This window comes from Octopus bimaculoides, chromosome 13 (genome assembly GCF_001194135.2).
Source record: "Octopus bimaculoides isolate UCB-OBI-ISO-001 chromosome 13, ASM119413v2, whole genome shotgun sequence".
Classification (NCBI taxonomy): domain Eukaryota; kingdom Metazoa; phylum Mollusca; class Cephalopoda; order Octopoda; family Octopodidae; genus Octopus; species Octopus bimaculoides.
Window position 1 is genome coordinate 63,106,858 of NC_068993.1, and position 14,307 is coordinate 63,121,164.

A 14,307-nucleotide genomic window follows, 5' to 3' on the forward strand; every position below is an offset into this window, starting at 1 on the left:
TCTCTCTCTCTCTCTCTCCCCTCTCTCTCTCTCTCTCTCTCTCTCTCTCTCTCTGTTATTTCTACAGTCATTAAATTGTGTCTCTCTTTCGTTGACAGAGAGTTATATGGTGAAGGTCTGAACTGGGCCGGTTGTGCATTGATAGTTTTACTGGGACAGCAACGGCGTTTTGAAGCTCTTGACTTCTGCTACCATATACTCAAGGTGAATAGGGTCGATATGAAGGACGACAACGTTAAAGGAATCGTAAGTTGTTTGGTTTTTTTGTTTTGTTTTAATTTTTACTGAGGAGGGGCTGGGCAGAGGCAATCTCTATGAAACACATGTATCATATTTCCTATTAGTTCATCCATCCCTGTCAGTGATGACCAAGGGCTTCACATGGGAGAAGACAATGGGGCACAGTGTGTCTGGCTGTGGCCAATCAGTCCAAAATGTGTGCTTGGAAGGCTCTGCCACAGGTCAAACACTGGTGGTTTGCTGGGAACGAATGCAAGGAATTGGCTCTGGACTTGTGTAGTTTCTGTTTTCTTTGTGACCCTGTCTGTGTGATGGTGCGCAGCAATGAAACATTGGCATTGAGTGTGAAAGAACCAAAGAGACTGGAGACAACTGCCATTAGCCTTATCTCTGTTGGATACACCAACTTTGATGATGACAATGACAATGATAATGATAATGGCAGTTAATAATAATAATAATATTGATTTCAAAATCTGGTGTCGGCCAGTAATTTTGAGGAGAGGGACAAGTCACTCACTCAGATACCCCAGTATTTGCGTGGTATTTTGTTTTATCTACGAATGGCCTTGGTGGATGATAACTGTTCTAGTTTAGACAGTGGAACAGCAATTGCGAGGGGAGGGGCTAAGTCAGTCTCATTAATCTCTGAACTTGGTGCTTTATTTTCTCGATTCTGAAAAGATGAAAGACAAAGTTGATCTCAGCAAGATTCTAACGTAATGCTTGGCGGTGGGGGTTCTTCTATAATGCAGTAACAATTCTACCAGGAGCTGAAGATATATCTTTCATCTTTTACTTGTTTCAGTCATTGAACCGTGGCCATGTTAGGTGAGGTCAGTTTTGGCATTATTCCTTTACAGCTGGATGCCCTTCCAAATGCCAACCAGTTTACACAAAGTTCACTGGATGCTTTTCGATTTAAATTTTGTTTTTACAGATTTAGCTTCTCTTTGTTTTGTTTGTTTTTACCCCTAACATTTTGACTGTGTCTCTGTCTGCTCTTTTTGTAGATGTTAAAGAAAATGGTAGACCGTATCCGGAAGTTTCAGATCTTAAACAATCAGATATTCGCCGTGTTGAACAAATACCTGAAGTCAAGCGATGCTGACAACACACCCGTTGAACATGTCCGATGCTACCAACCTCCAATTCACCAATCATTAGCCACCACTATTTAAAGCGGCTTTCAGTGGTGGACCAATGCAGGCGAGTTTAGACATGGCCATCGCCTTCAGCAATCTCTTCAAACCTCTTAACACTTACAGCCAGTTTTCTTTTACTTTTTATTTCCCCTCTAAACTCTCTTCTTTCTTCTCTCTCTCTTTCCTCCTCATTTACCTTATTTCTATTGCTATAGCTGTTGCAGGAAGCTTCAGCGCCCTCCTCATGCGCATGTTTGCCATAGCCTGCAGCTTCCACCTCCACCTGGCGATGAGGTCCACTGCTTTACATTTGATGGTATCCAGTCGGGCGTCTGTCTGCATCTGTATGTTGTCTCTTGATGTCTCTGCTGTAAATGTTACATGTGTCTATATGCATGTGTCTATATGCATGTGTCTATATGCATGTGTCTATATGCATGTGTCAGTCCAGGGCACTCCAGCAGGATCTCGTGCACCAGCAGCTGGAGGTTACAAGGAGACAGCTAGAAATTTCATAATTTGCCACTGATTAAATGGTGGGAACGATTGTGATGATGATGGTGGTGGTGGCTATGGTGATAGAGGATCACCTTGATCGCTCGAAAGACAGCAGTCGTTTTCAATGACTTCTTCCATCAAGCCATCTTCCAATTGAGTCTTTAATTCTCTTTCTTCTAAATTATCTCTCTCTCTCTCTCTCTCTTCCTCTCTCTCTCTTCCTCTCTCTCTCTTCCTCTATCTCTATTTCTATTTATCTCTCCCCCACCCCTCTCGTGTTCTCACTGATGAAATCTGGCTCGTTAATAAGAGAAAAGTGAAAAGAAGTTAAACAAAGAAACCAAACTAACATTGGAGGAAATAAATGTTAGTAAAAGTATTTAAAAAAAGAAGCAAAACATTAAATGAAACAAGAGTAAAAAAAAAATGTAATGACAAGGGAATGTCTGCTCCTAGTCTTGTAGACAAGGATTCTGATAATTATTCTTTAATATTACCTGCCCTCTGCCACAGTCTCTCGATGTACACACACATATATACACTTAACTTCACCTTCTAATGCTAATTATTCTTCTAACTCTCAGAATAAACCACGAGTCTAGCAGTATTCCCCACTGAACATTGTCTGCTGAAATCTGGATATTAGACGAAAGAAAATGATCTCTCTTCTTATACCACCTGTGTGTGTGTGTGTGATCGTGTATGTTGGAGTGTGTGTGTTTTGGTGTGTGACGGTGTGTGTTCGTGCATGACTATCTTCAATTCATGAGCAGCATATATAGCCGTAGCTGCACATGATTTGTGTGTGTGTGTGTGTGTGTGTGTGTGTGTGTCTGTGCAGCTGTGCTCACTTATCTGTTTGGATGGACAAAGCTTCACTACTTCCCCACACACACAATGTGTGTTTATAGCTTCCCCACATTTACCCAACCCTATGTGCAGATGGGTAAATGCATGTGTGTGTGTGTGTGTGTGTGTATGCATCTGCTGCACATAAATCTCTGCATTTATATGTCCACACTTACATAGCTGTTTTGTGCGCCTGCTTGCACAGAGCCATGTTTGCTGCTGGGGCAATGACCCACACTCGTTAACCTGTAAATTAAAGCTGCTCTTAGATCTCCGTGGTTTCAGCTTACACTTTCCTGTATTTGTGGACTCAGCTACTCACACTTACCTGCCTGAGTTCTGTTGTCCACATTTTACCCGTGCAGGAACAGTAAACGATATGCCATTAATGGTGTGTAGTGCTCCCCTCTCCCAGTGGTGGTAGTGGTGGTCGTGGTTGGAAGTCAGGGTATTCTCGATCAATTAGTCTACCTTCGCAATACTACAATACCCTATATTATTATTATTATTCATTTACCCGTATTATACAATTAGTGTGCAGTTTTGTTTTGGGTTTGAAAACTAAATCTTTTTTTTTTCTTCGCCTCCTACACAACCTTCAACACTTGCTGAAACCTGGATTATGATTTTAACCAGTTCCTTCCTTGCAAACACAAAAAAACCTACCCTGTCTTACTGAATACCTTCATGCTTAGCAATTCTTTTGTCTGTGTCTGCAGATGTTGCTAGAGCAGTTGGAAGCCGGGTTAAGATTTATCCATCACTCCACTATTCTACTCTTCCTCCTCCGTCTCAGCTTGGCTCGCAAACCAAGTTATTTGCCCCCCCCCCCTCTTTTCGCCCATACTTGCACACACTGTAGTTGTTTGTGTTGTCGTAATACAGTGGTTGTATCCCTCTACATTTATAGACTTGTGCTATAGAAAATTGCACGAGAAAATATTTACAGGCTTCTAGGGAAAATAAAACAGATCGTGGTGTGCTGTCAAAGTAATAAGAGGGAGTGATAGACCACCAGGCATGTAATTCACAATCGAAAGCTAATGATTTAGTAAAAAGGAATGAATTTCTTTAAAAGACAATAGTTAAGTAGAAGTACCAAACATGACTTGGGAATGGTGTCATTGGGAAAAAATATGGAAAACCATTTGATAAAGTGATTGACGTAACATGAAAGATCTGACTTTTTTGCTTTGTTTCATGTGTATAAATATTTGACACTGGAATACTAAAGTCATTTCAGTTGACTAATTCAACCGTCAAAATATCTGGCCTTGAGTCCAGTGCTAGAAATCAGAGTTTAGCAGTGAAACTATGCAGAAATCTGTGTACATCATCTTCAAGAAAGAGAAGTTATTGTGATGGCGATTACTGGAGCATCTTGAGACGAAGGTTAATGATCACAATCATCACCATCATCATCATCATCTCTGTCTTCAGATTTTGCTACAGATCTTTCTGATGTTCTCACAGATGGAACATAGCTAAACTAACTGGTTCAAACATTGGATCGTGATTAGAATTAACCCTTTAGCATTCAGATGCCTATTCACATTGCTTTGAATTAATCTTGCATTATCTTGTAGCTTCAAGGTTTTCAATGATATGATTGTTTATGTCTAGAATGACATTGCTGGGTAGGTGTGAAAGGCCAGTTCTGGCCATTCTGAACTTCAAACAGGTGAAATATTCGGCCCAGTTTAAATGCTAAAGGGTTAAAAGGTTTGACTGCTGCTGCTTTGATTTTCATTTTGCAGCAGAAATTTTAAACAAACAAAAAAGAAAATCAATCAGAATTTATAGAGTACCTCTCCGAAAGCACTTCACAACAAAGTACATGGATCAAGTCCATGTGCATGCAGGAGGAGTCCTGCTGATGTAGTCATTATATTTTTGTCTTCACTATTTAAAGTGCTGTAAATGAATAACAATAACCAACACACAGCTAACCCTTTAATCTGTTGGTTGATTCCCATTCTGTGTGTCCGTGTGTCCCTCTTTCTCCTGTGCCATATTCTTGTTATAACCACACACAACCCTCAGCCATTCAATTCCTCTGTTTTTCACACTCAGAGACGATTCTTTGAATTTTCTTCCTATGGGTTCTTCAGGGTCGTGAAAAATGTAAGGTGGTCATTGTCGTTAAAACTGAGGAAACACCTTTGATAAGGTTTTTTTTTTATTTTTTCAACTTTTTGTCAAATTTTGTCTTTATTGTCTGTTCATGTATGTTCTGATAATAATAATAATAGGCACAAGACCGGAAATTTGGTGGTAGGGGGTTAGTTGATTGCATCAACCCCAGTGCTCAACCAGTACTTATTTCATCAACTCTGAAAGGTTGAAAGGCGAAGTTGACCTTGGTGGAATTTACTCAGAACATAAAAACGAACAAAATACCGCTGACCATTTTGCCCGGCATGCTAACGGTTCTGCCAGCTCACTGCCTTAAAATTATAACAACTATAATAGTGGTGTCCCTCCAATGTTCAATATCCCACCAGTGGAGCCGACACCCACACTATGAACTAATGATACATGTGTCGCCGTATGCAGTGCCCTTCTTTGCTGGCTGCAAGAATTTGCCATACCTATCCCCCTCCTCTCAAACCACTGATTTCTAAATAGTGAAATGTGTGTGGGGGTGGGAGTGGGAGTGGGAGTAAGGCCATTTGTGTATTGCAAACTGTGTCTTGTCTGTTGGAGACACCGTGGAGTCTTCTAGTTATGGGAGGAAACGGATCAACAGCTCTTCAGTTGGTAGTTGGTTGTCACCCTACGTTAAGGGTACATGTGTCTGTGGAGTGCTCAGCCACTTGCACGTTAATTTCACGAGCAGACTGTTCCGTTGAGTAGATCAACTGGGACCCTCGTCGTCGTAGCCGACGGAGTGCCACGATTATTATTAATAATAATTATTTAAGGGGATAAGTGTGGTAGAATCATAAGCCTGTCCTTAGCAATATTTCTGTCATCTCTACATTCTGAGTTCAAATCCCACCATGGTCCACGTTGCCTTTCATCTTTGCGGGGCTGATGAACACAGTGTTCGAGGCAATCGACTCCCTCCCTTCCCTGGATCTGCTGGCCTTGTGCCAAAATTTAGAATCATTATTATTATTATTATTATTATTACTTTTATTTTGTGACCTATTATATTTTCAATTTTTTTATTTTGCTGTTTTTTGTTTTGTTTTTTTCCTTTGCAGTTTTTTTTCTATAATTATTTATATATTCATTTACTATGAAAATGACAATTATGAACATTTCTTCAGCATTTATATTTGCGGTTTAGTCAGTATGTGACTGTTACCAAAACACAGTAAGCATAGCTAGCCTTTGACTGGATCACAGCTTTAGTTCACATGTCATATAGCCAGATATTGACTTGCCATAGATCTCCTTGATAGTGGCTGCCCAAGGGTTACACAACTATGTGTGCATGCACACACACACACACACACACACACTCTCTCTCTCTCATGTAATATCTATTTTTAGACACATACATACATACACACACACACATTATATATAAAATATATGCTTAATATTATTTGCTTGAGGCCTTGTGTTTATCATATATAATCAGATATAAACTGGTGCAAATGGTCTTTTTTTTTTGTGTGTGTGTATGCTTCTTCTTCTTCCCTTCATGAAAAAGAGCCACATTGTATTCATGTCTTTACAAAGCCTCTTCTGTCAGCGTTGCATTTGACACCTGAAAAGAGCAGGTTTCAAAAATGATTACAGTGGTATAAAACCCATAGGATTTCATTCAGTATGCCAACCAGAGGCCTCTCTTTAGATCTTCCTCCAGGCATTTATGCAATTATTGCTGCAACTCAATACTCTTAAGCTGTGCTCTTTTTACATTAAAATATCATTTTCTTAGATTAATTGTCAGAGTGTAAATTATCCTTCAGCAGGATTTCACACATGAGGGTCCTGACCTCATGCCTAGGTATTTCATTAGAACCAAGAGTAGCTTGATGGCATCCAAAAGCTTTCTGCCACATGAATTGCATAGCTAATGAGAAACTAGCAGCTTTTACCAGCATATTACCATCACTTCAAGGATTTATAAGAGCAGTGATCTGAAAGTATTCATGCAGAACTTTCTTTGGCAGCAGAACATTTACTTTGTGTGTATGTGTGTGTGTGTGTGTAAGCTGAAAATGCACTTGGAGTTTTTAAGAAAATTTATTCAGTTTAACCAGTTTGACGATTTCATTATTTTCCAAAAATAGTAGAGAAGAGGGACATGGAGTTTTGCCAAATTTGTCTTGACTCTTGAGACTCTGAGAGTCAAGACTAATATAACAGAGCTCCAAGACCCTTATCTCTACCACTTTTGGAAAATAATGAAATTGTGAAACCAGTTAAGTAACTCTAAATAAATTTTCTTAAATACTCCAAGTGCATTTTCAACTTCTTTATATTTCTACTCACGTGAGAGAAAACAACTTATTTTCTTGTGTATGTGTGTGTATACACACCTGTATATGTGTGTGTGTATATATATATATATATATATATATATATATATGTAGATGTATGTGTACATGCACTCATATATACACACATACATACTATCTGTAATCTCTTGAATTTCTAGGAATCATTCTCGGTCATTATTATTATTATTTAGATTGACTGAGTCAGAGCATCAGATAATATCTTATGGTATTCGTTTCAGCTTTTTTTATGTTCTGAATTCAAATCCTGACACGATCAGCCTTTTTACCTTGTGGGGTTTGCTAAATCAACTAACTCCCACCCACCTCTGCCAAATTCCTGACCTTGTACCTATGCTGGACATAACTATTATTATTATTATTATTGTTATATTTTTAAATTATAAATTACTGCGTGGCTAAAATTCAACTTCCCTTATGTAAAAAAATCTGTATTGCCTCTCCCTTCACCCTCTTCCCCCCAGGGCCCTTATAACCAAATTTATAAGCTTCTGGGATTTTTATAAACTCTGGGTTTCAAGTTTTGTCTCCTAAAGCAGTTATTGCATTGAGCCCTTAAGCAAGACCCTTAACTCTAATCGCCCCTAAAAACTTTTATGCCTTTGTGAGAAATCCTTATATCCAGTTTCCTGGTATTTATTCCACTTTACAATATTTTCTGTATTTATTTGTTTTTTTTTTTCTTTATTGTAGACATTTTTTATACTTTTTTTATTTCTTAATTTTTATTTTCTCTCCTCCTCTACTCCACTTTGGAATGAATATTTTTACTTTTCCATATTTTTTTTTTGTTTCAAGCCAGAATGTCACTAAATCCTGTAAATATGAAAAAAAGATATGTATCTTTTTGTTGTTGTTGTTGTTGTTCTTGTTTTACTTATTTATTTATTATTATTTTATTGTTGCTGTTATTTATTTCCTCCAAAAGTTTTCGTGATGAGGACAACAGTAGAAATTTCTAAATATTCACCTGTGCACCCTCTAACCCAAACACATTTTTTAAAAATACCCATTTCTCCCATCCCCAGGAACCAAAGTTTGTATGTCCCTTTTTCTAGAAGGACCAAGCTGTGCGCCTACCTTTGGACCAATCTCTGTGTCCAAACTGAGCCTGCTGCTGATGTTTTCAGAATTAATTTCCATTAGGAAAAAGAAACGTCAACATCCGCATGCGTTCATCTATTTTTATCTTAACCCCCCCTTCTCTCCTAAACGCCTTCCCCTACTCCCCCCTATCATATTGTAATATTGACTGGCTGGTGTTTTTATTTCCTTATTCCTTACATAGAAAAATAGCAGTATTTTATCATTTTGTTTGGAACCATGCATGTATGCTTTTGAATTTAAGTTCTGTTCTTTCTTATTTTCTTTACCATAGGATTAATTGGAGAACCAAACCTTCATCCACTTTTCTTATCTCCCCCCCCCTCTCTCTCTCTTCTTTGTCACCAAAGAATTTCTTTTAAAAGCAATGTCTAAAGTGTTCCGTTGTCCATTCCAAGACCACATAACGAATGCCTGCTGCTAACCAAACTGATCTCTTGAATCAGTTGTTGTTCTTCTCCAATTGCTTTCATTGGAAATGAAGAATGGAAAAAAAAAGAAAGCAAGTAGAAGGAATGACCTTGGGCCATTCTTCCGAGGAATAATGCAGAAGAAGGCTATGATATTTCTTTATTCTTCTTTGAACAACAAACACACAAGTTTGTTTGGTTCCGTATTTCTGCCATGCTTTAGCTGAGGGTCCTTATCTAAGATTTGCATTTTACAAACAAATAATTTACCTTTCTAGAATCCTAGAGAGGACAGTAACTAGAACGGTTCGGAATAGTGTGGTTTGCCAAGTTGTAGCAGGAATGGTTTTGTACAAAGAGAGAGCCCTGATTTGGGATGTTGGCTCTTGAAGTTTAAAAGAGAAGGAGAATAATGTGGAATGGTCTTTGGAATAACAGCAGAGTTGACCTTAAGAAATTGTTGATTAGGTGCAGACGTGATTGTGTAGTCAAGGAGCTTGCTTCCCAACCATGTGGTCTTGCATTCAGTCCCACTGCATGACACCTTGAACAAGTGTCTTCTGCTATAGCCCTGGGCCAACCAATGCCATATGAGTGCCTTTGGTTGACAGAAACTGAAAGAAGCCCTTTTGTGTGTCTACATTTGTCGAACCCATGCCAGCATTGAAAACGACCCTTAAACGATGATGATGATGATGTCTTTGTGTTTGTCCCCCACTTCCACCACCTCTTGACAACCAGTGTTCATTTTGTTTTTACATCCCCCTCACCTAGCAGTTCAACAAAAGAGACCAATAGAATAAGTACCAGGCTTAACATTTGTACTGGGGTCGATTTGTTCCATTAATACTTTTCAAGGTGGTGCCCCAGCATGGCAGCCTTCTCCTCACGGCTCCCCACCAACGCCTCACTGCTTTCTCTTTTATCATTGTCGACATAAGACTGCTTCTATGACCGTCTCAACTTCACTGATAACCTCTGTCAGAAGGAGATTCTTGTGTGTGTGTGTGTGCTAGTTGTAATAAGATAGGGATCAATAATCATCAAGACCCTCTCTCTTTCTCTCAGTGTGTGTGTGTGTGTATGTATCTATCAATTCACTATTGCACCGTTTACTGTATCCTTGGTCAAGGAACATAACTCTGACCTGCCTCAGCCCACCCTTTCTCCTTACATCACATCAGTGTTATCTCAGTTGTGTATTAAACAGTACTAAACGAGATACCTTTATACATATAAACAGACCAACTAACATACACACCACTCCAGCATTGTATGTAAATTTGTACACAAAATATTGTATTCATGGTGGCGGGGGTGGGGCGGGTCTGTAACCACACCCTCGCATCTTGGTTGAACTGATATCAGCAGTATTTGTTTCTCTGCTGTCTTTGTTTTATTGGTTGTTGTATTTGATGATTTGAAACACACAGGAGGAGAACCAATGTCTTTTAAAGACAACAAAGGAGGTTTTTTTTTTTTTTTGTGGTTTGTGTTGTTATCTGGTTGTTTCATTCACCCCTACTCTGGAGGTGGTTTAATGCAGCACTGACGTGTGTGTGTGTGCAATTAATGTAGGCCCCTTATCCACTACTTTGAGAATGTTCAGCATACCAGATTCAGTGGGATGTCAGCATCTGACCTCTATCAATCCAGCTGTGACCATTCCGCTGAAACCAGGTGATCTCTGCTGGGAAATGTATGGAAGCAAACACGGTGTAGCGTCTCTTTTATACATTCACACCTGTGCATTTGTATGTGTATAAAATGTGTTGTACATTTGGTTCTGCAATCAAGAGAAGAAGAAAAATACTCAGCATATTGAGAAGAGAGTATTTGTCTGAGAGATCAATGATTCATTTCATTATTAGTCAAGAGTCTTTTACCATCTAATTAGCGCAGCGAGGAATCCTGTGTAAATTATCCATATTGAACATATATATATATATACACATGCAGACATGCATGCATAATCTCTCTCTCTCTCTCTCTCTAATCAAGATGTCATTCATACTCAATTGTTATACCAACAAATCTAATCTGATAATCCACAGAACTTTTAATCCGTAGAGATTATGTGCAGTGGTACTGGTGTATCTTTTGTATTCCCTTAATTTACTTAAACATAGCTTTCAAACTATCATCCATACAATTTATTTTAACTCACAAATGTGTGTAAATCAAGCCACTAATAGTTTCTTGCTGTGGAAACATGTGTCTAGGCAGATTTTTACAATATGCCTTGTGTCTCCAAGCACACAAGGCGTGTTATGAACCCTGCCGAGACCTACATCTCCATGCAAGAAACTATTAGTAACCCTTATTTTAACTATTGACATTAAATGATATTTATCTCTCATTGAAACAGTAAACTATAGAGAGAGAGTGAGTGTGTGTGTGTTCACAGTGAATTAAGGTAGAAACAGTGAAAACAAACAATAAAAAGAAATGAAATGACCAAGAACACAATGGAATTTCTTTATCAGCCATCAAATTAGATGTGGCTGAAATATCAACACCTTTGTATGTGTGTGTGTGTGACTTCTCTCACAAGACTTAAAGTCAGTCAAAGACAATAGTAGAAGGCATTCCTGATACTGTGCAGTGGGACTGAACCTGAAACCACATAGTTGGGAAGTGATAAATATATATGTATATGTGTGTGTATACACATGCAAATATGTATATTTCTATGTATGTGTTATATATATATATATATATATATATATATATGAGGCAGATATAGATAGCTGCTGCTCTGAAACAGAGACATACATACATACATACATACGTATATACACACACATATATTATAATATAAAATAATGTGGGTTGGTGGTTGCAGTCACAGGTGCAAGACGATGGGTTTGCATCCCAGGCTGGGCAGCAATGCTTCATTTTACATTGCTCCAGTCCATTTAGCTGTAAATGGGTAAACCTGTCATGGAATATCCTTCCTATCAGGGGAATGTTGGCCTTCTTGCCTAGCCAGCAGGGTGGGGTCATTTGAAAGCTAAAACAATGTTAAGCGCATTGTGACTAGCGATGTATAACCTCCAATTGTCCGGTCGATGCCGTGATATTTTCTTATATACATGTTTATACACAACATGCATTAGGAAACTTTAATTCTTAATGTAGTTAAACTACAGTTTTTATGCTTTTTCGCCATGGAACCATTAAGCAGATGTGAAGACATCTTGTAACTCTCTTCATACCAAGAAAAATAAGAGAGAGACACAGAATCTCATTTATTTTTCCCAGTATAAACAGGTAATGATGTATTTACATAAAATTCCTCTAGGTTACTTCAAATTCATTTTACACACTCAAACACAGGTGTTCACACACACATTTATGGTGATAGTGGGGTTAGCTAACCAATTGTTTGTTTTGTATTTTTTTTATTCTTGAAAGCCTCTAATTGATACTTTGATCCATGGCACTACTTGGAGCTGATGATGGCCAAATTTATAGGATATCGGACAATCAGCCATAGGTGGACCAGTGGCTGATTTGTGTCATATTACTAACTCTGCACAGTCCTTGACACTTTTAAACGGGGCAATCTAACAAGCCATAGGTGTGGGCCACATAATGGAGTTGGTCACCATTGAAAGTTGTAAACAGGGGTAACATTACTGTGGTACTTGACCATTGTTTTGTTGGGTCGCTGATGTGTTTAGTAGGATTGAGGTCCTCTTGTAGGGTGAGTGAGGGGCCACTATAGAAGCACCATTTCTGCCATCCTGCTTAAAATTCCACAAACACCACTCATTCTAGAATGGTGATCATGGAAGCAAATGGATGAACAGGGTGCACTATTTCGATAATGATTTTGGGGTGGAAAACAAAATATAACAAGTTAAAATGATAAAGAAAAGAGAAATAAAGTAAGCAAAAAGATATATATATATATATATATATATATGAATACAGTTTGTACATGTGTATGAATATATATATGTGTGAATGTGTGTGCATATATATATATATATGTTTGAACCGATTTTGAAATGAAGTCAAAAAATCAAAATTTCTGTAGAAATATTTCCTGTGACTCTCTCCCATCGCTTGGAATTTTCTACTTAAACCTTACTTTGGCACAAATTTTGGTGTTATTTATTTTATTTTTGTTAAGTTTCCAGAAAGTGATCATAACATTATATTTCCTTCTTCAAACATTCAGCACATAATTCCCTCTTGTGGCCAATGATGTTGTGTCTTTCTGGTCAGGAAGGTTAATGCCAGTCAAGAAAAATATAAATAAGACAAAGATTGCTCCCTCCCCACTCTTTTTTTTTTTTTTTTAATGGCATGGCAAATTTTGTGAATCTTGTCAGAATTTTGGTTTAGATACCTTTTATTTCTTTTAATTTAAAGATTAAAGAGAGAAAAATATATTTAAAAAAAAAAAGCAACCAAACGAGGAATAAATCAGTTGAACACTGGGATAGAATAAAAAAAGAAAATTGCAAAATATATTCTTTGCTCAGTTGCCAGGGAGAAAAAAATATATATAATTATGGAAAGTGAGATGGAAAAATGAAATTAAATATAAAGAAAAAACGTTTTGACCAGAGCAATGAAATAATAAAATAAAGATTATATTGATGGTAATAATTAAAATAAAAATACATTTAAAAAAGTAATTATCAGGAGAGAATAAATGAAAGAAAATTGAAAATGCGAAAGCAAAAGTTATTTAAAAAAGAAAAAGAAAAATAAGCCCAGTAAAAAAAAGAAAAGCAACAAAAACCCCAAAAAAGAAAATCGTAAAGAATGCTACATATAATGTCCAGCAAAAGTACGAGCTTATCTTGTAGGTTACCATTGTCCTAAATGGATGGCACCAAACAGGATAAAAGCTGATGCTGGCTACAACAGCTCTTCTATGTCTGACAGTCTTTAGCTTCATTCTACTGAAGCGCCCTCATTGCATTCCTGCATATTAAAATCCATTTAATCCAAGACCAATTTAAAGCTGTTATATTGTTTTCTTTCTTCATTCTTTTTGTTGTTGTTGTTGTTGTTGTTGTGTTCTGATGGACTCAATTAACCAGTTGACACCTCTCGCTTGCAATATCTTCACTTCACATTTCAGCAAGAAACAAAAAAACAATTGATTAAAAAAAATTTTTTGTCCCACATGGTGTAACAGCACTTAAGTAAAACCTTTAGAAGCAAAATTAGCAAATGTTATTGTCAGGAATGTGACTGAAGCAAATCCAAAGACACAGTTTTCAACAACACGACAGTGTTAATAATAAATTAATATTACAAATCAAACACTTATTATACTGTCTGTTTTTTTGCCCAAGGTGAGTCACTATAGGTGCTGCAGTGTGGTCGGGAAAACCTGGTAAGATGAGTCAGTGGCCTGTTTATGTATATCCCCAGCTGGAGGCCTTACGCTTCTTTTTGGACCCCCGGCAGCTGTGATATTTTGGAGACAGATAACTTGTTTCAGTAAAACACTGCAGAGACATGAAACTCCTGACAATGCAACGGAGGGAACCTGTGGAAAAGGAAGACCTAGGACAAAGTGATGATGATAAATGGCCCTTCAGATATTGCATATTA

At 37.7% G+C, this 14,307-nt stretch overlaps 1 protein-coding gene across 3 annotated transcripts in view; it reads left to right on the forward strand.

The window, feature by feature from the left end:
- Positions 1-8,058, forward strand: part of LOC106884276 (cytoplasmic FMR1-interacting protein) — a 49,494-nt gene extending 41,436 nt beyond the window's left edge. For all 3 annotated transcript variants that reach the window (XM_014935580.2, XM_014935570.2, XM_014935588.2), the window contains exons 28-29: positions 99-246; positions 1,254-8,058. In XM_014935580.2, coding sequence (XP_014791066.1) covers positions 99-246; positions 1,254-1,421 — 316 coding nt within the window. In that variant the 3' untranslated portion in view covers positions 1,422-8,058. The remainder of the gene's footprint in view (positions 1-98; positions 247-1,253) is intronic.
- The last annotated feature ends 6,249 nt before the right edge of the window (positions 8,059-14,307 follow it).